Source organism: Strix aluco, chromosome 3, assembly GCF_031877795.1.
Source record: "Strix aluco isolate bStrAlu1 chromosome 3, bStrAlu1.hap1, whole genome shotgun sequence".
NCBI classification, from domain to species: domain Eukaryota; kingdom Metazoa; phylum Chordata; class Aves; order Strigiformes; family Strigidae; genus Strix; species Strix aluco.
In genome coordinates this window covers 16,240,453-16,264,301 of record NC_133933.1, presented here as the reverse complement: position 1 = coordinate 16,264,301, position 23,849 = coordinate 16,240,453, and the positions used below count along the sequence as shown (strand labels likewise).

The 23,849-nt window shown below is 38.9% G+C and overlaps 1 protein-coding gene across 12 annotated transcripts in view; it reads left to right on the top strand.

The window, feature by feature from the left end:
- The window catches only part of RALGAPA2 (Ral GTPase activating protein catalytic subunit alpha 2), a 135,713-nt gene that overhangs the window by 68,314 nt on the left and 43,550 nt on the right, over positions 1-23,849 (top strand). For all 12 annotated transcript variants that reach the window (XR_012622389.1, XR_012622392.1, XR_012622391.1 and 9 more), the window contains 6 exons: positions 473-1,244; positions 1,555-1,626; positions 2,626-2,749; positions 3,812-3,967; positions 11,510-11,668; positions 16,920-17,047. Coding sequence is in view for 8 of the 12 variants with exons in the window: in XM_074817532.1 (XP_074673633.1) it covers positions 473-1,244; positions 1,555-1,626; positions 2,626-2,749; positions 3,812-3,967; positions 11,510-11,668; positions 16,920-17,047 (1,411 nt within the window). In the remaining 4 variants the exon portion in view is untranslated. The remainder of the gene's footprint in view (positions 1-472; positions 1,245-1,554; positions 1,627-2,625; positions 2,750-3,811; positions 3,968-11,509; positions 11,669-16,919; positions 17,048-23,849) is intronic.

Below are 23,849 nucleotides of genomic sequence, written 5' to 3'. Positions count from 1 at the left end.
TCCCCTTCCTGCCTCATACAACAAACTTTTACCATCATGCTGCTAAAGATCAAGAAGCATTGGTTTTTCAGTTGCGACTCTGGTTTACCTTTTTCTTCTTGTGCCTTGTCCCTCTTTTGCTACAATTGCTGTGGGGATGGCTGTGGGAGTACAGGCAGTAAGAAGTAGTACCTTAACCTGCCAGATGAAACTGTAGTGACAGCAAGCAGTATGGGGTTAGTGTGCAGGACTTTTTGCATGTTGTATGGAGACCTGGAAATCACAGTAGGCTAAATGTCAAAGGGCATGTGGTAAAATAAAATAAAAATGTTAGAATTTCTTGGAAAGTGATTGTAAATAGTTTCTTGAACAGAAAGGATTAGGAGGACAACTAAGGCAAGCTTCTGAAATATAACAGAAATTTGTAGATGCTCTTTTTTGATTATCTCTTGCTGCTCTTATTGATCGATTATCTTTTTATTGAATGTTTTAGAAAAAAGGAGGAGGAATTTAGAATTGATACCTTTAACAGCGCGGATGGTTATGACTCACCTGGTGAATCACCTGAGCCACTACCCCCTCAGCGGAGGCCCTGCCATTCTCCACAGTCTCCTTAGTGAGAACCACGACAACTCCTATGTGGAGTCCTCCGAGCTGTCCTCGGAAGTATTCCGGAGTCCCAACCTGCAGCTCTTTGTGTTTAATGACAGTACTCTCATATCTTACCTCCAAATCCCCGCAGAGAAGACGACAGACACCGAGCCAGCAGCAACCCCCTCAGATGTAAGGGTAATTGTCAGGGATATCTCAGGGAAGTACTCTTGGGATGGCAGAATATTGTACGGACCTTTGGAGGGCTGTCTTCCACGGCAGAGCGCAACGAATGCGTTTGTGATCTCAGGCAACACTGAGCACCATCTCATTTCCCAGAAGGACATTTCTCAGGTGGAAGAAGGAGAAGATGCTCTCGACCAATTGCTGGAAAAGATTGGTAACACCAGTCCTGAATGCCTTTTACATCCCCAGCGAAAGCTGAATGAGCCATCGCCCCCACCCTTTGGTATGAGCTACGATCAAGAAAATGCGATTACTGAAGCCCTGATGAGGCAGAGTGCCCATGAAAAAGAGCATATATTTAAATGCAGCTCAGACTTCAGTATGAAGGTGGCCCGTCAAGAAGAACCACGTCCTGCTGAACCTCAAGCATCCTTTTATTTCTGTCGACTGTTGCTAAATGACTTGGGAATGAACTCCTGGGATAGAAGGTAAGAAGAGAGGATTCAGAACATGTTTACAGTACTCTTACTCTTCTCACTTCTACCCCCAAATGTGTATACACTTAAGAAAGTGAGAATTATATAGCTGGGTGGTAGTCAGAGCATACTTTTGAACTTTTACGTATACCTGCTTCAGTGATTATTTTAAATAGATATCTGCAGATTGTTCATGATGATAATAATAATAATAAATCATTTGAATTATGCTAATTTGATTCCCTTCTCGTGGGTGTTTGAATGAGAAAATATGGCGTCTGTACTCTGTTTTATTTTCCTTCAAATCTTTTTATATTTATAGAAAAAGCTTTCATCTTCTTAAGAAAAATTCAAAATTACTGCGAGAACTGAAAAATCTGGATTCCCGCCAATGGTAGGTAATGTTTACTAAACACGCCATCGATAAGGTTAGCGTTTCCGAAGAAAGAATAAGTACATCACTAAAACCGAAAATTAGTTAAAAATGCTTGTGCTAGCAATACAAAGATACATATGGAAAAGGGATCGCTTGTTTCTAAAGAGTTCTGGAGCCTGAATGGACAAGCTATTTTCACTGGGACTATGTACATAGAATTCAAAATTGGTAGCAAATTATAAGACACAGCAGCCTCTTTCCTATTTTCTTTAGCTGAGAGGGGAGAGAAGAAATTCCAAAATTTTTTGTGACCTTGGCTCAGCTCCCACAAAGGACTATTTTCTTCAGGACGATCCCTGTGTCAAGAGTAGTATTTTAAGGGATAGTCTCCATACAACTTCTCTACAGCCAGGTAGTGGCAGAATAGAGTTCTGAATACTATGTTTTATTTGCATTACTTGACATATAGCTATTTGAAAAATGTCTGCCTCATTGCAGAGTTCTGATTTTCCCGCATCCCAACAATGTACCAGATCCATTCAGCTTGTTTTCAAAGAAGCCAACTGTCACTGTCAGCCTTCTAAAACTCTACCCAGGATCTGAAAGTCAATAATGTTTTTTTCTTTCTCATATATCATCACCCTATAATTAAAATTCTGTAGGTCAAATTATGCTCCCATTAACACCTGTGCAATCTTACTGTCTTTGGCAAGGTTGCACAGATATAAGTGATTAACCCTGTAACTGAACTTCATCATCAATTCTTTTGCTGATGCAAGGAAGGAATAGATGTCTCTGCCCTCTGAACTGTGGTGTCTCTGCAGTGTGGTCATGGCAAAAAAAAAAATTAGTGAAAATATATTTCTGCTACTGAAATTGAGTGATGTGTGTGTGTGCATAGAAGAAGTGGACATGTAGAGTTGAACATGGTCACCTGTTCATAGCTTTTGACTGCAAGTGATCTAAAAAATAAGTTTGAGCTAAAACTTCTTTTGTTTCTTTCATATTTAATTACAGCCGTGAAACCCACAAGATTGCAGTGTTTTACATCGCAGAAGGACAGGAGGACAAATGTTCAATACTGTCCAATGCAAGGGGAAGCCAGGCATATGAAGATTTTGTTGCTGGACTGGGCTGGGAGGTAATAGTCACAAATTTAGGCAAGCTAACATACTTGATGTGAAGACCTATGAAAATCAGTGTAAGCTGGTTAAAATAGGTAAATGGAAAACAAGCTGCTTATATCACTACATCTTTTTTAATTCTCAAAAAAAAAAAAAGATAAATTTTAATACACACTAATATTTAGTAGTACTTAAAAGATCGCCTTTTTAGCACAATTCTGTAAATCCACATGATACTTCTGGATGAACGCATCTTTACTGTTTCTGATGGACAGGTGGTGCTGCAGTGGACATTTCTGCTTTCTCCATCATTAAGAGCCATAGCATAATTTTATTTCTAGCTCTTTTTAACTCTTCACATAGTCAGACCACTTACCCAGCCACAGGACTGCTTCACAAAGGACAAAAATGTTTGGTTTTAGTTTGCGTTGTTGAAATGGTGTGTCAGTAGCATAAATGACACGAACGTTCTTGTTTTTTGGAAATATATAATAGCTGTATTTTGTGTTTAAGGATTTAAGTGACACAAGGGGTACAGGGAGAGGCAGCATCCTCAGTTAGACTGATACAGTTGGGAAAACAAACAAGCTTTTGGACACAGGCTTGTCTTCAGAGAGGCATCTGAATAATTTTCTAGAATAATTTCTTCTAAGGTCTTTCTTTTTGTACAAATCTTCAATTTTGTAGCTTTTCTGATTGTTTATATGTTCTCTGCACTGTATAATTATTTCTTGTGAGTGTATGCTTTGAGTGGGCTTGCTAAGTCATGCATAGCTCTTAGAGCAGCTGCACATGACAGAATACTTCTGCTTCCTTGTGTTGTTTGCTGGAAGGAAGGTAAAATAGCCACATAGATGACCACTCAGTACCTAGTTAATAGATGTTTATTTTTAGTAAATACAGCAATGGGAAACAGACAGATCTAACACAAAGATCACAAACCTGTAGGGGAAGGCTTCTCTTTCTCTGGGATGGCTACAGAATTCTGGAGTGGTAAATTCACCACGTCTTGATATATAAATTAATACTGATTATTCATCAGTCTTTTCAAATTTCTTCTAATTATGACTTTCAATCAGGTTGATCTTTCAACGCACGGTGGGTTTATGGGCGGCCTGCAGCGCAATGGCAGCACAGGGCAAACGGCACCCTATTATGCCACCTCTACTGTGGAAATCATTTTTCATGTGTCTACAAGAATGCCATCAGATTCAGATGATTCACTGACCAAAAAGGTAAATAATTTGCTGTGTATTTCAAAATGTTGTCTGTAGTCTTCAAGTGCTTAAATTAAAGTTTAAACTGAAAACAGATTGTGCTAACTAGTCCTAGCAGGCCATCTTTGCTGTGCCACATGGTGCTCTGCAGCTAGATTATCTGAATTAAATGGCATCTAAATTCTGGATTCTGAAACACATTTCCATGGTAGCCTCAAATACCACCATTAGTAATAATATTAGCAATAATTTCATTTGTATGTTGTCTGCCTGCCAAAACTGTTGTAGTTTGGTAGAACAAAACAACCAAATGCAGCATAATAAAACCTTAGAGATGAATTGTCCAGCATGTAACAGAAAAGAAAAGAAGTGAAAGAGAAGTGACAAGCATAGTACCAAAAGGAGCCAGCTGATATTTAAAGCCATTATCCAGTTATTCACAATTCTGACAAGCAGACTCTGCTTCAAAGATGGCCGGAACCCAGACCAAAATTTTGTTGGTATCAGTACTTAATCATTTGCCTTTCCTAACAAGGAGTGATTTGAGATTATGGTGCTTGTCAACTGCTGCTTAGAGTCAAAGAAGATTATAGGTGCATACCAAATCTTTGCCTTTTTAATTAGAATAGGCAACTTGTCCTACATAGGTTGTTAATGTGTGTTAATAATGCTACTACAACCATCCGGTCTACCATGTGATACTATTGTGCTCTGAAATTTATCTATAAATATGTCACCGGGTGATTGTATTTATTGTCCCATTAGTTTCAAAATAACATGTGCTTTGCCTTGAAATAAAAAGGTGGAATTTCTGAGTACCGATCCTGAAAACTTGCCCAGCATTTAATAGTAAAGCTAGATCCTTTTTTTATTGTGATATCTGTCATTAAAAAAAAGTCAACAAAATTACGTGTTTCTCTTCATGTATGCAACTCATTATCTTCGTATTGGATTTATGGATTTACATGGCTATGGAAATCCAAAAAATATGGATTTACATGGCTATGGAAAAAAATGTTATCTGAGTACTTTAGGATAGAGGAATATGGCTGTGGTACATATTAAGAGGCTGTCTAGTCTCTATCCCTTTACCAAGTAGGACTATCTGTATTTTTCTTGTTCCTGGCCAGTATTTATCTAGCTGCTAGTTAAAAACCCCAGTGACGAATGCTTTACGGTTTCCGTAGGCAATGTATTCCTATGGTCCACTTCTTGTACCATGAAAAAAATTTCTTGTAGCATCTACTTTGCTTCAATTTAAGCCCACTTATTCTTACCCCACTCCACGTGGATATGGAGAACAGATCATTTTGCCGCAGACTTATTCATGTCTGAGAACTGCTACCATGTCTTTCCCAGTCGTTATTTTTCCTACACAAATTGTGGTTGTTTAGTCTTATCTTCCCTTGTAAATCATAGCTCCTGAGTTTTATGGAAGTCTAGCAAAAGCAGTGAAATATCATCTAGCTGTTGAGTAATACATCACCTGAGAGAGGAGAGTCTGACAGAGCTACCACAAGGGGAAAAATGGGTTTTAATTGCAAACAGTCTATTGTAGTAATTCCCTTAATTCCCACCCACATTAGGGATTAACACAGACATTGAGAGAGTCTGGTTATTCTATTTAATTGTCTTCCCTATGTTTGCTTTAAGAGAATTTCTTCTTTGTGAGGAAGAAAAAGCAAAAGCATTTAGTAGTTGCCAGCCTCCAAGTCTTGAAGTGCTAGGAAACAAGGCCAACTCCAGTACATATTATCCACAGAAAATACCGCAAAGTAATTGCTTTAAGACTTTAAAAAAACCCTTAAATCTGCTATAGGAATGGAACCCTGCAGGGATCAAACTGTGCATTCCTGTAAAGAAGGACAAAGCTCTGAGCAACCTAATGGACCTCGGGAGCTGGCTCTGCTGTAAGCGGTGGGTTGGACCAGATGACTTCCAGAGGTCTTTTTTAACATATAATCTTCCATGGTTCTGTGCTTCTGCATGGAACAGTTTCATTTAATTTGTCACAGCTCTTTTGTAAGCAAGCATGTATTTCTGTGCAAATTAGCATAGGCTTCTTCACAAATTTTACAAAACTGTAGCGAAGAGTGGAGGCACTGTAAAATTTCTGGAAGATTGATAGTTCTTTAATTCTTTGAAAATGCTTATGGATGAACTAGCCTGCATTTGAAACCACTGTTTTGAGCATAAGTTCATATCCACACCATTTCTAAAGACAGTATTAAACATCCTGCAAGAACTCTTATAACTCTAAAAGTGTCAATTTCTTGCGATTTCACCGTGCACCTTAGCTGTGGAGGCAGTATACTGAAATAGAGAAAGGCAAGTACATTGACGCTTTGGCAACAAAGTTCCTCAGGCTGCAGAAGTCCTGTGTTGATTTTGGCAGCCTTTGCACGTGCAGACCATAACGGGCCTGTGTGCTGGAAAAGAAACACGTGCCTGCCTGCAACACACTCTTAAACAAGAGGAAAATGTGTTTCTTTTCCCCCACCTGCCAATACTGTGCTTGTGAATTCTGCAACACCTGGTTAACATTTGTGATCAAATGCATCGTGTTGCTTCCGAGATCGTGGCAACTCTCAAGATCACCACAAGTATTTTAATACTTCCACTTGCTCACTGAGCAGTTAGTACATGCTGGGTTTAAGTCCTCACCTCAGATTATTGGGGAGGTATGTCCAGGTTAAAAAAGATTATTTTATATTTCTTACTTCTTTATATTAATGCTTATTTTTTATAGCAGTGCATGAGAGGAATGCACATTGCGATGTTGTCATTCAGTACCTGCTCCATTTTAATGTTTGCCACACTAGAATGATACATGGTGTTAGAGGACGATATTACTGGGAAGAGAAAATGTTATCACTCGGGATACAGTGGGGGCCACAACTTTTTTCCTTGCCTTCCCCCTGCTTCTGTCAAATAGAGTTGCATTGATACTACTTGGGATGTATGGTCTCCCTTATCTCTGAAATCTTTGTAATTTCTGTGATTTCTTCTCTCCTTATTTTGCCTACAGACAGGCAAAAAGAATTCAATACCAATCAGTGTGCTTGGCTTGCAAGCTCTGGAGTTGAACAGAAGGTCTTACCACCTGCTGGCCAAGGAAGTAGTACAGCAGGCCATAAATTCTGTGGGCTGGGGAATTAAGCAGATGCAGTAATTTTACTTAAATATGTTATTATGGTTCTTTATTTTTACTGAACACAAGAGGACAAATTCATTTCTGGTACAAATTCACAAGAATAAGTGTGCTTTCACTGAGGACGAACTTGGCCTCTTATTTTTGTGCAGTACAGTTGTAATTTGCAGTTTGTATTCCTCTATTTGACATATATGCTGACATACTATATTGCTTATTTGGGAGAAAAAAAAAAAGAAAGAAAAAAAACCTCTCCAAATAAGTCTTAGCCCTGAAAGAAATCATCTTGTAGTGGAATAATCAAAATTCAGCTGGTATCTTTTGCTGCTGTAAGGTTCAGCATCATTGGTTCTAAACTTTTTTTTTATCTGGCTGTCTTGTGTCAAGAATGAAAATCAATCATAGTAACAGCATCCTACTGTCTCCTGTCTTGTTCCACCTAAATTGTACCTAACGGTTTCAAAATGAGCTGCAAAATTTTTAAGTGATTTATTCTATCTTCTCTATTGTCATAGCAGAACTTTTTCAATTCAGAAATCTGGTTGCAACCCCATACTGAACTCTTGCTCCTTCGCTGCAGATATTTGTTAGCTAGAGCTAGATTAGATTTTTAGCGGCTAATCTAACTGCTGTAGGGGTTTGCAAAGTGGGGACAGAGCTGTGCTATTGGATTTGTCCAATTCATTTGACTCCAGGACTATAATTGCACTTATGTCTTACAAGGCTTTTATAGCCTAGGGCTGGCGAGCAGCAGAAAAACAAATTGGCAGTGATACAGTAAGAGTGAAAGGGAATGAAAGGCACACATTATCAGTCTCCAGGCAGCACTGTTCTGGCAGGAAGTTTCTTGGTTAATTTACAAATAAAACTTAGATTTTAGGATGGGTACACTGTCAGCCAGACAATGGGGATGTCAGGCCTGACTGTTACTTAGCAAAAGTAGCAGCCATGCCTCCCCAAAAGCAGAAATTCTTCAGTCAAACAGACGACTCCTCTCTGGAGCCAGCTGGCTGTGTAATGCAATTAGCAGGGAAAGGAGGTCAGGCCATGAGGTGTGTACTGTGACCAGTGTCAGGGCAGCGTGTTGCCTGGCAGGCAGTGTGCAGCCCCACTGAAGCGGGCAGCCTGGAAAACTATTTGCTCAAGCGCAGGGCAGCGGTGGTGCTGGGGCAGCCTCCCAGCGCGGAGGCTGGCTGCTTCTGGAGTGCCGGCTGCGCTCCAGCGCCCAGATTAGGGCTGAGGAAACTCAGACCAGATATGATTAACAACAGCGTGACGCACGTCAGAAGCTATACATTGACCCAGCTTCCAGACGTGGAACGCTCAGTGTGGCTGCAACATCGAGCTGTGGCTGTGGCTGAGCGTGTGTGGCTGAGCATCTATATACTTTGTTCATGTGGGTGAAACTGCTTTTATGTGCAGGCTAAAAATTCATGTGCTCTCAGCTCGCTTAGGGAGGAGAAGCAATTGCAATTTCAAGAGCTGCCTTCCCTGAACAGTTGTAGAGAGATCATTCAAGTCAGCAATAAACCTAAAAAAAATCTGACTACTTGTGGTTGAGCTGTTCTGTTGTTTGTTTTTGCTTTTTAATATTTATCTTATTCCTGGCTGCTTTGGGATTTTGTTTAATGTAGTTTTCTCTTTTTTTTTCTTTCCCCCCCCCCCCTCCCCCCCCCTGAACTGCATGGAGAGCTTAGCATGGGACTCTGGCTCCAAATGCATGGTCTGTGTTGCTTTGGATCTTTAAGCAAAACTTGCTTATGCTTATGCCCTTCAAGGTACTGAGTCTACCCCACAGCTTGTATTTTGAATGAACGATACAGGAAAATAGCAGCTGGTTTGTTGTTACTGATAAGATTATTATAATGTTTTTTATCAGTGAAATGGATCTTCCAAGAACAAATATTTTTTATTAATACCAATTTTATATTTGTAACATTATATCTTATAAATTTGATGATTAAGGATGTATGACTTGAAAACAATCAGGTAGTAACTCAAGCTTTAAAGTTAATTACTAGCACAGGGTGAGGATTGTAGCAAAGGTAGTAATTTATTATCACACAATATTTGCAAGGTTTTGAGCTCATAGCCATCACCTCCTCTCTCAAACAAGCACAGCAAGCCTCAGCTGATCTAACTTCTCCCTCTTTACTGAATTTTGTTCTGTTGGATGTGATATAAGTACAATGTGTTTTGGGATTCTTCAGTATGAAAAGTATTTGAATACTATCCAGATAGTTCGTTGTGATTTTAAAAGGGTCTCTTAAGCAGTACTTGGACATATTTTTATTGCTGTTTTTATAGTGGTATGTGCTATTTATCACTCCAAAAGCAATAGGAGGCAAGGCAGGACAGAGCCTTTTCTTCACGGTTTGTTTTTGTAGAAAGAAGATTAGTGTTCCGTTTGTGAATTGCCCTGTGCGACTGGACAATTGCATCACCTTACAGAATTCTGTTTCCATATTTATTTGTTGGGCTTTTTAAAGCAGAGGCTGCTAAATACCACCATTGTGGGCTTTCTCTGTGTTGCAAAGCTAGTGCCAGAACTTGCTCTAGTATCAGAATGCGTTGAGTTCAGCCTGATAAATTGCTTACAAATACATTGCCGTTGGGCTGCTCTGAATACAGCTGGTGTGAGCTGGGTCTTTCCTTCGCTCAGCTTTCATAGAAAATTACAGCTCAGCTTGGGCTGTGTGCAGAATAGCCCTGCCAAACACTTAGACCCTCAGTATGTATAACCTGTTGGGCACCAAGTCTTGTAGCCAGACTGATTTTTGGTTTTTTAAGGCTAAACTTTGCATCTTCCTGTTAATCACTTTTAAGGTGACCTAGCTGCATCTGTTCACAGAAAGTGAAATCACGATTTTGTCATACATGTAAATTGCTGCTCAGTTTTATATTAATCAGTCTGTACTGTGATATTATCAACGTAAGTATTTTCTTGGATGTTGATTTATTTTTACTGAGCAGTTAAGAAAATACAAGAGGATGCACAGAAATCAGGATGACCATGAGAACAGTAATTTGTACTGATTTTTGTACATGTAAGAAGCTGTAGTAATAGTGTTGTTAATATTTCCATGTTTTTATAAAACACAAATGGTTTGTATTTTCTTCAAACAGAACTAAAATGTCTTTTATTCGTAGGCGTAAATAAAATACAACTCTATCTTCTATTTCATTTAAAATAAACTGAGAATCTAACTCACTCTATGAGCTTAGCTTTATTTTACTCTACTAGAGTATAAACTGTAAGCAAAGTTCATAGTTCTAACTTTTTGATTCTCATAAAGTATTATGTTTTTGCCATGTTTTGCTTATAACTAGGGTACAGTTTGCCACCCAATATGTAGGAGTGTGAAAGTCTACTTTTTAAAGGTACTACCTGCTTCTGAAGAGAGAAAATTCAGTGGTACAATATAGGCTGATACAAGGCATGTTGAGATTACTTGGTGGTTATTTACCAATGAAAATAGCTACCTTTTTTTTTCTTTCTTCTTTTTTTTTTTTTTTTTCCCCCCTCTGCACAGAGACAGTGAAGAAGGCAGAGCTACGTTTTGGCTTCTTTGTTAGGTCTATTGTGCACATTGTTCCAAGGGCTAGCACCAAATTGCGGGGGGGTGGTGTTTTAAGCTTTAAGTGGGACTTAAATTCTCTTTAGGCTGGCATTCTGCATGTGGATTAAATTTTAACTTTAAATCTTACAGTTGAAACTATTGTGCGTAGCTTGTACATGATTGCCAAATACTTTTTGCCATCTGTTAGATCACCTCCAGTTCCTCCGATAACAAAGCAAACACACAGGCTTTCACATGCATTTTGTATATGTCACATGTAAATTTTATCCATATTTCATGCAGTTCTGCTCCACATAAAAAGATAACTCCTACAGTATTTCCCATTCTTCTCTAATTCACATTGCCTGGCTATTTTGCTTACAAGTTCAAACAAAAGTCCTCTCCAGACAGGGTCAGCAAGGAGATATTTGTAATACAATAAATTCGGGAGTAGTGGTTCATGAGGGAAAGTTTCTTGGCATCCGGAGTCAAGGCATTTCATATTTCTGTGACAGCTACCTTTTTTAGCTGGATATGTTCTGTTGGTTAATGTTTTCTTCTAGTAATTCAGATTTCCATCTTAAATTATTGTAGGTAATGTACATTTACATATCGTGCTAATGGCTAGTTTGATAATTACTTAATTAAGCCATCAGACAACAATGTATTCTGAATGAAGCAAATTATTTAGCTGATCTTTTCATGAGCAACTGGAGAAAAACAATATTTTAACTTTTTCTGTAATGAAATATTTCTACTATTGAGCATTGTAATTCAATTTGTAAGCCATGACCCCTCATAAACTGTTGTTATCACTCTGATTAATAAAGAGCCAATTTGCTGTTGCAGCTTCGTCACTTGGGAAATGATGAGGTTCACATCGTCTGGTCTGAACACACCAGGAACTACCGCAGAGGCATTATACCAACAGATTTTGGAGATGTTTTAATTGTTATTTATCCAATGAAGAATCACATGTTTTTCATAGAGATAATGAAGAAACCAGAGGTATGTTTTGACTGCTTTATTGGATCTATCATATGTGTTATGCAAGTGACCAACAGTTTTGTTGCTTAAATAAAGCTCAGTGTTGTAGAGCTTGGTTTTTTTTTTTCCAGCAAATACGAAATATAGACTGTCCATCTCAGTTTAAAAGTATGGTGAACAATGAGCTCTTATTTTAAAACTAGAATTATTAATCACAATTGAAATGGCTACTAGTTAATTTTATATTCATGTTTAGTGCTTAAAGAAATATTTCAGAATTCTCAACCCATAGGAGTTACTGTACAAAGAACAATGTTTAAAATCATTGTGAATTTCCAATGTGAGGCAATAAAAGCAAAATAATAAAGATAGAAGTTCCTCATTTGCTATTAATTCACCCCATACAGCTTGGTTACTGTTGTACATATGGTACAGTGCATAACCTCACATGTTTTTGAGACCATCATCATAATCTGAATCAATGGGATGATGTAGGCATTGGATATCCTTACATCAAACAAAGTATTTGAGGCTTAGTATTTTATGTTTAGATCATTGTTATGCAATCACATTTTAGACATTTGGAAATAATGAATTTTTTTTCTTTTTGCAAAATGTCAGGTGTTTATGTGCATCAGTGCATATGTATAAAAAAGCTGCTTTAACAAATGCTTCTCTGGTACGTTATGGATGCAAAAATATATAAAAAATATACTGTATGAAAGTAATCAAGTGTGATAAATACCATTTCCCTTATATGAGGGACAATATTTGTCAAAAAAAATAACCAGCTGTGGAAAAATGCATACATCAGATGACGTATTTACCAGCAGTATACAATATTGAGTTGTGAACGATGGAGCTATTATATATTAACAACCAGTGGTTTGGCAGTAGACATTTCAAACTTGACAATTTTTTGTAAACTGAAATAGTGGTGGTTTTCTACAGTTGATTTTGAGCTCTGCAATTTATGACTTGGGAATTTTAGCTTTTAATATTCCACCAGGAAAATCAGAATTTAGTGTTATGAACATGCTTGAAAATTCTATGAACCAGTTGAGAAAAGCTATGTCATCTTACATATTAGTCAAAAATACCCAACGGGCAGAAAGAATAATAGCTAACTGGAAATTTAGTGTTATCCCTACATTTAAAGTACAAACCATTACAATGTAATAAAATTAATCCAGACATTTCCAGGGCAAGTGTGGCTGACCTTTTGTTCACCAGCTACTGACCTCAGGGTGAATGAAAGAGGCTTGCAGAGAGAAATGTCTGTTGTTTGGCTTCAGTCCCTGGTATTTAAATTGCATTCCCTAATCAAATGAAAAGGCTGTCCTCTCTATCAGGTTACAGAATCCATGGCAACATTTGGCCTTTTATATACATAATGTTAGCCTTTTTGTTTGCATCTAAGTAGAGACACCTGGAGCAATGTTAACATTAACCGATTTAGCATTAATAGCTTCATTATATAAGAATTTCTGATCAGATAGCTGTTACTTTTGTTATATTGCTTCAGCTTGTATTGTTTTCATTTTTTATCTCCCTGCTTGGCAACCGGGCAATGATTTGCAAATTTTTTTTGTCTTGATTAATTAAGCAATATAATTATCAGGAACCGTGATGCAGTCTTTGCTCGACAAAGCTTCTGAGAGAAGACAATAGTAAGTCTGTTAGTGTGAATGCATTCCACGCGTCACAGATGCATGAGGATATTCTGAACAATGAGACGAAAAGCTGCCTGCAAAAGAGGACAAAGAATGCCAGGCAGACTCTACACACTGCACATACCGCCAGGGACATACTGCGGGTTCCCTGGGACACAGATGCCTCGTTAGATTGCAGCTAGTCATCAGAGATTAATTCTCAGCCATTTGGTACAATAATTTACCCATTCCCCACTCTTTTAACTAGTGCTGCTTGCTATAGAGGGGAAGTCTTTGTGCTCAAAAGGTTTATTTAACCTTGCCTAGTTTTACTGCGTGCAACAGAAATAATTATTTTTTTCTTGGAAATTGTAATGAAGCAGGTGTTTGCAATGGGCTGAATATTAATTTTTGTTTCATGGATAAATTGCATTGACATTTGGGAGTACTCAAGGAGGGGGATATTTGCTTTTACTCTTTTTTTTTTTTTTAATTGATTCCTGTCAAAGCATCATACACATTTTTTGTAGCCATTCAAAACATTGTTTTCCTCAAATGGGGTTTAATATCAATTTACAGAAAAGTACTGAGCAGGGAGCATGTCCCTGTGCATTCAGTTGGTCTCCCCCCCCTCAAACTCCTCGTTAAGGCAGAGCCCCCTACACAGATGGAAGCTGACGATATGCGAGTTCCATTGACTTTAATGACCCTCGGCATGGCCAGTAGATCTGCTCGGGAATTAATAATTCTGTGCTTTGTGTCCACGCGGGCGTATGGTCCGGCTGCATGCTCCTCGTACTGCCCCGGGCTCTGCGGACCCCTGCGCCCTGCGGGGAGCAGCGAGGCCTGCTGGCTCCACTGCTGCTGCGAGGCAGGACAGTGACGCCTTTGCAGCTCTCCAGAGGGTTAGTCCCTCACATCGAAAAGCGACAGGCTGGGGAAATACTGCACTTGGTTCTGGTTCCACATGCATTACTCTTGTTTTTCTCTGGTAATGTAAAATCAGTTGCTGTCATACAAAGCCACTTCCATCCTTTGCGTTATTTTCTTTTTCCATCTGCCACTGTATGCCAACTTTGCATTGCGAAAAATGTATACTTTTTGACAAAACATGTGCCTAGGACACAGTTCTTGAAATAATCTGTTTATTTGAAACATGCTTGAAAAAAACATCTTTCCCCAATTTCATGAAAGTCACTCCAAAGAGCACCCACTTCATTCTTATCTCTACACTGTGAGAACACATTTCAAGGATGCTAAGGAGAACTCTCGGTTTCTGGGGTTCAGCTTGAATTAGCCTGCTTTTCCATTTATAAGGAGTTTTAGAAAAAAATATGATTTATTGGAGTTTGACTATTAAACTTTCAGATAAAACAATTATTAAACTTTTTGTTTTAAAATGTCAGATTGGAGATTTTTTTGATAAATTTGCTGGAGAGTTCCCACTGAAAGATTTTTTTTTTAAATGTGAGCATATGTACGTATGTGTATGTATTTATATACACACACATATAAGGTCTATAAAATATACACACCTTGTCTATATATTAAGTATATAAATTCTGTAATACTGTGTTAAGAAAACCTGCCACATTCCCTAGGCTCCAGGTGGTTTTGAAACAGTGAAACAAAGTCCTGTAAGCAAAAATTGCTTGTCAAAAAGCCTGACAATTAATTTCCCTGTACAATAGCATATGTAAGTGCCAATCTGACTTTAAATATCTGATGTTTGTGTTGGTATAATTTTCATACTAGTGTGTACTTAACCTTCTTATTTATACTTACATAAAAACATAGTTTTACTTTTTTTTTATCCTTTTGTCAGTACTTGTAAACAGAGTATGTGTTAAAAATTTTGCTTAGAAATGTTATAGCTTAAAGAGGAAGAACTTGGTGCTCTACAACATTATCATTTTGGTGGCACAGATTTTCTTCCTGTCACCTTTCTTTCCAATTGCCTAGATAGTAATGCTGTCAGTAAAAAAAAAAAAAAAAAAAAGGCAAAACCACTATGGAAACATTTTACACTAATCTGTTTTTTGAGGGGAGTGTGAGGAGGTGGTAATTATTTTAAGTAAAGGAATGACAAAATAACTGTTTGAAAAGACAGCTGTCATTTGCAGATGTTATATTAAAACCAAATTTCTTCTGTAATTCATTGCCACTTCTAATTAGAGGAATTCCCTAGATGCAGGGGATTTATATTATTCCCTTTGTCCATTTATTGAATGACTGTCACAGTCACCCACAAGCAGTTGCAGAAGAATAATAGAGTGTATTTATTTAGGTGATAAGCCTCTGTACAGATGGAAAAAATCCATAGCTTAAATATTGATAATTACTGCTAGCTTCTGTTTAGGGTTTTGGTTGGTGGTTTTGTGGGGTTTTTTTCACTTTGAGTTTCTGAAAGGGAAATGAGTTTGACTACTTTGAAATATTAAAATTTATTATATGTGTAAACATTAAAATTTTCTGGCTTTGACATGGCAAAGTCTGGTATGTGTATGGAATTCTGGACATTTTCCACTTTTATAAAGTGTCTCTTTTACCGAGTATAGCCTTTTGCTGAAGAGCCATAGGTCACCAAATGACATATGGTGGTTTCCTCTGGGGGTAACCCTGAAGGAACAGCGTTGTAACACCTTGACATGCTACACTGGGATAGACCTGTTTGCTCCTGTCCCAGCCATGTTTACAGGGGACTGCCTCTGAGAGGTGGTAGTTTTCCACCATCTCCTCTGCTTTCCACAGGCCTCGTTATCTTGGATCAGCTCTTCCCCCCTGCCCCCTTCAGTGAAGTCCATGGGAGGAATTACAGAGGATTATTTGAAACAAATACTTCTTTGCAAAAACTCCTGCCAGTGTTGGATTCAGCCAGTGAATCAGGGTCTCCCACTGGGATGCAAGACGGAAAACAGCTCTTAATATCTACTCAAAATGGAATATAGATTTCAAATTGATAGACTAACTTCATATGCGTAACAAGCTCATGTTTACCCAGTTGAATATTCTGTGAAATGTGCATATACATGTAAAGTATACTGATGGCAATTATGGAAGATTTAAAAACTTAAAATAAGAAATTGGGGGATCAATACCACATTGGAAGTTTTGGTGTGGAAAACAATGTGGTCATACCGGTTTATGGCAAAATAATGTACTGGTCTTCTATAGTGGGTCTGATGGTTATTATTCCAAACATCGACAATATAATGCAAGATACAGAATGTTGTGCTAGCCAAGGTACTACCCGACTGACTGTGCTGACCTGGCTGGTGATGGCCCTGCAGCTACAGCCTGTGGAGGTGGTTTGTTTCTGTGTTCTTTTGCTGTACTTCGAGGAGTCTCTTCATGCCTGTGATCTAGAGAGGAGACCTCGAGCAAGCTAATGCTTGTAACTGAATAACTTCACTGTCTAGAGCAGGGCAGTGTGACATGTGCCTCCTCTTGCCTCCCTGGCACCTTTCTGAAGCAGCAGATGCCTTCCTGTGAGAATCCCCCCCAATTTGGGCATGTTGTTTCAGTTTGTGATTTTGGAAGTTGCTCTCATGCTCTACACTAACCTTTCAGCTTCTGTTGGCTCGGCTTTACATGTGTTGTTTTTATTTTGGGGTCCACAGGTGCCATTTTTCGGTCCTCTCTTCGATGGAGCAATCGTGACTGCAAAGCTGCTGCCAAGCCTCATATGTGCCACGTGCATCAATGCCAGCAGAGCCGTCAAGTCGCTCATCCCGCTCTACCAGAGCTTGTATCCTTTCCTCCTGCTGGGGCAAAGCTCCCCTTGGTAGGGTTCTTACTTCTCAGTGTTTTTCTGCAGAGAGGTAAGCTTTAATGAAAATCCTTCCTATTTGATTTTACTGGAAAAGGTCAAAGCTTTCTTCACGTCAAGCTCAATGTTTTCAGTCATTCACACCCAGTTGCCATCCAGTGTTTTAAAAATAAGATTACAACTTCACAAGAGTGTTCTTACCAACAACTTCAGTCTAGCTGGCATTGGACTTGGACCTGATGCTTTGAACTGTAAATAATGATAATACTCCTATTTTTTTTCACGCTAATAGAAGTTATCTGCAGTGTGTATTAAGCTAACAGACGGCTCAGTTGTATTCTTATCTTATTCAAAGAAGTAGTCCAATTGACTTTACTTGGACTCATTACATTAATAAGACAGATGGGATTTGGCCTCAGACACGGGTGTTTCGGTTCCCAAATTCCAGTTTCTTTCCAGCCATGTCTGTATTTGGGCATTTTCAGACCATATTTTTTAACAGTTGCTGGAATGCAGAAAGATGGTATGCTTCTCTGTGACAGGAATTGTAGCACAGGCTTTTATTCTTGTGTGATATACAGACTAACAGCGTTATTACTGGTTTTCGCTTATTCTAGGATTTTCTCATAATGCCATAATTATGCTAGAAACATTTTATAGTTTGTTTTGTTAATCATACCACTTATCTCAGGACCAACACTCACCGCACTTCATTTTCTTTGGGTAGCTTTTGATTTCAGTATTTTTCTAACCATATGACTTTGAGAAAGAGTTTGTAAATGCAGTGTTTTGATCTTTGAAAGAACATTGATTGATTAGAGACATGCATTTTTAACATGCAAAATATCCTCAGAATGCTGGGGGCTTTTTTTTTAAAAAAAGGCTAAATTTTATCCAGTATACTTTGCAAAAGTCATCAGAAATTAAAAGTAGCATTGTCGTTAAATAAACTTGTATTTTATTAACTTCATTGTGTACTCATTTTAAAACAAAGACAGTTGGTGGTTGTTGCGTAAGCAGTTGAATGCAATACATCAGCTGCAAAACTGTGGCAGTACCTAACAGATGATTCAAAACTTGCCAAGTTTTCCACTTTTGTCTCATGAGAGAAATCTAGCTAATTACGAAAATTCTTCTATGCAGAATTTAGCTTAATCCATCTGCTTCTGTCGTCAATGTATAATAATAAAATAACAGTGTAGTAAAATTAACATAAGTAACAGCAGTTCCAGGAATGAAGAGACCTTGTTGCCTCTTACCACCATCCCAGCACTTCTCTCCCTGTCGGAGTCTCCTGTCTCAATCCTGCTCATCTTCTGGCTTTTAGCATTTTGTGAGTGAACAGCCCTCACCACCCTACTGTGCTCCTGCTTTCCAGTGGGGTCTCTCTCTGGGTCCCTCCTTGTCCCCAGGGAAACATGAGCAGCACAAATATGATAGCACATGCCACTTCTCAGCATATGTTTGAGGTCTAGCTGAAACAGCATCTGTCCCTGGATTCTTTTCTTCCTTTTTTGTGCCTGCTTTTGCACCAACGATATCTGTAGTGAATCAGCTGCCACTTGTCTGTTTGATAAATGAAAGTGGATTGAGAAACTTCTGAAACTGGACAAAGACAATGTGGTGGGGAAGATCCCATCAGGATGAAACTGGAGTGGGAGAGAAAGCTATCCGTAACTTTTACTATAGATAATGAAACACTTCTATATACTAAAATTCTTAAAGAGCCAGAAATTGGAATGTAAATGTGTAGATGTGTAGAGATGGTGCTCGAACCCGTACAGTGCAGTAACACTGCTGTGTAGCTCCCGAAGGGTGCATGCGCCATGAGTGACTTTGCTCTGGGGTCTGCTTTACTAACTGCTACGAGGAGAACAGGAGGAAAGCAGACCCAGCAATTGAAACAGTAAGTGAAAGACTGTAGTAATAACTTTGTCAGACTGGAGATGAAAGTAACTCAAAGGTGACATAACTCAAAATTTCAGTAGAAGGGAGGAATAAAAGGCAGTAATCCTGGAAAAGTAACGGGTGACGTTTGGCAGCACATTTGATGTAACCTTGCAGTTCAGGTGAGTGTAGAAAAGCTTGTGTAAGGCAGAGCTGGGAGTGGTCTGCCACTTCTGCTTGTCACACGGGTCATGTTAAAAGTCAGCATCCATAATAAGGGTTAGTAGCTCAGCATTTTCTCAATTCAAGTGTGGTTAGAAATTGATTGAACGCTTCATCTGGTGTAAATGGCCCAGTGGGGATGAGGCACTGAGTCTGTGGTGCTCATGTTGGGGCCATGGCAGGGTGTGAAATACCTGCGGGGGCCCTGCTCCAAGGGGAGCAGAGCCCTTGTCCTCGCTCCTGCCTCGCCGGGGGCAGGGAGCCGGTCGTGGTGCCCCCGGGAAGCGCTGCCGGCGCGGGGTCGCGTGCCGGGGAGCTGGGGCAGCGTCTTGCCAGCAGTGACAGCTGAAGTCACTTGTTGGGAAGTCTGTAAACTCCAGTTACAGCTGCACTTGTCAGGGGCTTTAAGGGAAGTGTAATCAGCCACAGAGATTAATTTGCATCTCAATTAGGAAAGAGTCAGGAGGAAGCATAGGGTCTGTTGCTGGAAGGTTGTGGAAGAAATCTCATCAGGCACAAAAGGCTCCCAAGTCTCGGTGCTCCAGTGAGTGGAGGACAATATCCGAGTCCGGTTTCCATGGGGACCAGGACCGCAGAGCCGCGGGAGAATCTCGCTGTGCGCACTGTAATCGCTTGGTCATGATGACACAAATTCCACTGTCGTACCCAAAAACATTTTTCTGTTGGAAATCTCTTTGAAAATGAGGAAGGTAACTATGGCAGACCACATCAGATGTTTTGTTTAAATCTATTTTTTTATGTTTATGTAACTGTTTCTGTTTTAGGGAATTTATTAGGGCAAGAAAAATATTAATTAAAAAATAATTAACTATATTTAAACTTTAGTTTAAAGCCATTCTGGCTACAAGTTCTTTATATACGTGCATGCAATGGCATTACCCAGGAGCAAAACCAGGGTAGTTAACGCATAGCTCAGTTGTCTTTTGAATGGTTAAAGCTCAGTTGTCTCTGTAGCTGCTGCAATGTTTACATGGTCATGGGTGATTATACATTAGTATATGTTCAAAATAACCATTTTTTCAGGAGTGCATTCATTCTTGGTGCAATCAAGCATTGAGACTGAGCGGCTGCAGCCCATACTAATTGGTGCTCTCACCATCCTTAAGTAACTGTTGAGTGTGAGGTAATGTGTTTCAGCAGCCTCACCAGCCTGCTTTTTCAGGCAACAATTTTTTTAAATATGCCTGTGTGTTTTTCGGAAATTATAAACAGTAATGTGGCTTAAATTGTATAAAACCAAGGAAGACTAATATTTAAACTTACTGAAATTGTTGTATAAAAATGTATATACGCAAGTTTTTGAGAGCATTAAAGCCAGCTTTTTTATGTGCTGGGGAAGGGAAGGAACCACTAATTTCATAGATTAATTATTATGTATCAAAACGGAAGTTCCTCTTAATTAAGTCCAGTTAAAGCAGAGGTTGCTAACCGTCAGTGTTTAAGAGTAACACGAGTCTATAAGCAGGATGCCTTAAGAGGTGAGAGCAGGGATGAAAAACATCGCATTTGTAATTTAGTGCTTTGGTAATTGTCATTGGGTTGAGCAGGACCCCCGAAGCAAGGGTCTGTTCTGGTTCCAGTGATATTGAATATTTTGAAAAATGGTAGGGGTGATGATATAAAACTGCATCTTTGTGCTGTCTTCCAGCTTACATAAAATTAGTTGTATGCTGGAAAGGATTTTTGAACACTTGTACATTCTGGAGTTCCAGTCACCTTAAGCTGCAGTAGTGCACATCTTTGGGAGCTGGTCTTACCTGTAAAGAGAAATACTGGGGGGGAGAAAAACAGCGTTTGTATTTAAGTCTTTATTATGGGTCTGATTTACAGCTGCTGTTTAAACTGACAGTTTTTAAGCTCAGGTGCTAGTAAACCTCCAAATATGAAAATATAACTAAGTCTGAAGCTGTCAGGCACTTTGGTCCATGATTTAATGTCGGTCTCCAAAAAGACTTTGGGATTTGGGGATAGTGATGTCTGAGCAAAAAGCTCCCCTTAGAATGCATAAGCAAATGCTGTTTTGATTACCCAGAGACTAGATTGTCTTTCAAAATGGAGTAATTTCCTTGATCCTATTGTTCTTGTTTAGAGATTTGTAAGTTGGTCTCAGGTTTTACTTATGAAATTTCCTAACCAGCAGAATGCTTATTCTTTCCCATCTCACATGTTTCATAATAACAATAGAGGTAAACATTCTGGATTCTTATATCTTTTACCATCATTTGGGGGGAAAAAAAAAGTGTAGTGCAAAATTATCTTTGCAATTGTTCTTTAAATCGCATTGACTGAAAGATTGTACCAGACCTGGTTTGTTTTAGAAAAATGTATAAGAGTAAGGTGGAGCAATGCTTTCTGAGCCTTTTCACCTGCTTCTTAACTGGGAAGAAAAGCCTCTCAGTTTGAAAAATGGCCATAGTGATGAAGAGGGAACTTTGTTGAATTGCTGTCATGATCTGTGAAGTGGTCCTATCTACCAGAACTTAAACGCCTGTATCTCTGTTTCTCCACTCTTTCACTGAAAAAAGATTCTTTTTAATTGAAAAATTATTTTGATGTTATTTGTAGTGTCTTACCACTTTTTTTTTTCCTCCACCATTACAAGTAACTACTGTACTTCCAGTCCTGCCTGGTCTTACTAACTGAATTTGAAGAAAAGTAGCAGAGATTCTGATATGTCTGAAATGTTACCCTGGCTTCGACCAGCTTTTTGTGAGCAACCTACTGGAGGGTGTAAAGTGTCCCTATGTGCAAGCACCAGCTGGCTTCTTTCCTGCGTTCTTCGCTGATTTCTCATACTCTTTGAATTATTTTCTTAGCAATTTAAGATACACATATCTTCCTGTGAGTGAGTAAATAAGGAGTTAGTTCGTGATAGGGTTTAGTGAGAATTAACATGTTTATTATAAAATTATCTTTTTAAGCAATCTCACTTTTAGGATAAATTGGTTTGGTCTTATGGAAAGAAAAGGGGTTTGTTCTTATTCTGCCTGTTGATTCCTGCATATTTTTCATACTCTTCTATAGCATCTTGATTAGCGTACATTGCTGTGTTACTCTCCAGGGGAAGAAGAAATAACTGATGAGGTGGGCATGCAGCCACTATTTTTGCCATTGAAACTGTCCATTTCAGGTAGCTGTGCAAGTGTTCTTGGAGATGTAATCCTAACAAATCTCTAATGTAAGCTGTGCTGCTTCTGCCTTTTTCATTAATATAAATAGAATTATATAAGGGCTGACCTAAATTTTCTTCTTACCAGACTAAGAATAAAATTACCCCAGTGGCAGTATTGTTTACAAAGTTCTTTGCATTATTTGTTGCTCATTTAAAGAGAAAACTTGAAGGTAAGAGTTTTAAATTCTTAAGTTTATTGTGGTTGTTTCTAATACTTCGTTGCAACGTAGTGCATCTGTGCATTAGACACCGAAGGTGTCTGTGGTTTAGAACAAACAAAAAAAAAAAAGCACGATGAGGATGCATACGCTTTACATAGTATCTGAGCACTGGATGTCACCATTTCCCTGCTTACGATTTGCAATCCTGTTTGTGGGCCAGAAGAAAACAGAGCCCTTTGGAGAAGTAATTTGATACATGAATAACTCTTAAAGATTTATCCACTGTAATGAATATGGTATGCCTGCTTAACTATACCAAATAAGTAGTTCATTAAGATAAAATCAAAAGACAGTCTAAATACATAACAAAAAAAAGGTATCCATAACTTTAATTCATTATATTGCTTGCATCCAGATATTAACACTCTACTGTATATTAGTATGTCATGTCTGGAATCCAGAAGATTAAGCAAAGAACATCAACTTTGAATTCTGAATTAATTCCTTTTGTTGGTTTAATCCAATTTCTGATTAATTTAATGTAGAGCCACTGATCTGCTTACCTGCTTTATCAGAGACTAAAAAAGAGAGATATTTGCTATGATGGACTTCATTGTGTGAATAACTGTCATATGTTTTGTAGGTGCACGTAATGTCAGATGCCTGAAAACACATCTTGCATAACTTTCACAATGTGCTTTGAGCTTGCATTTAGAACTCTGCTTGGGTTATAAAGGGGTGTTTGATCGTACCGTGAAAATAGAACAGAAAGCCTGTTACTCTTTTTAGAGGAGGGTTCACAATTTGTTCCCTTTATTTCGTGCAAAGTTGTTATGCCCTCAAGCTGTATAGATGCTGTTAGAAATTACTATGAAATTCTAAAGCATGTGTCACAGGAGCTGTGACAATTTATATGACATGGCATCTGACAGTTTTCTGCCAAAGTGATCGGTTCTGGCTTGCAGGAGTGTCTGTCTGTAGTCAGTCCTCTGCCGCTTTGTCTGTGGAGAGCAGCAGGTTTGACTTGCTGTCCTTCACTTTTCTGGCGGTTGCTGTAACCAGCCCTCGCATGAGGGCTTGAGTTTCAGACAGAAGTATTTGGTCCCATCGCAGCAGTCTCTGAGGGATGCTGGTGAACGTGGCAGTGGCTGTACAAGGTGGTGTAAAGCAGCACTGACCTTCATTCTGCAGCGCAGCTCCCCGCTGGAGTGGATCGATGGCCGGGCTGTCTGCCTCTGCGGCTGCCTTCCCTCCTCGCAGCGAGAACCTTCTCCAGGCAGCGATCGATGCCTCTAATCTGCTCCAGCCTGTAATAAGT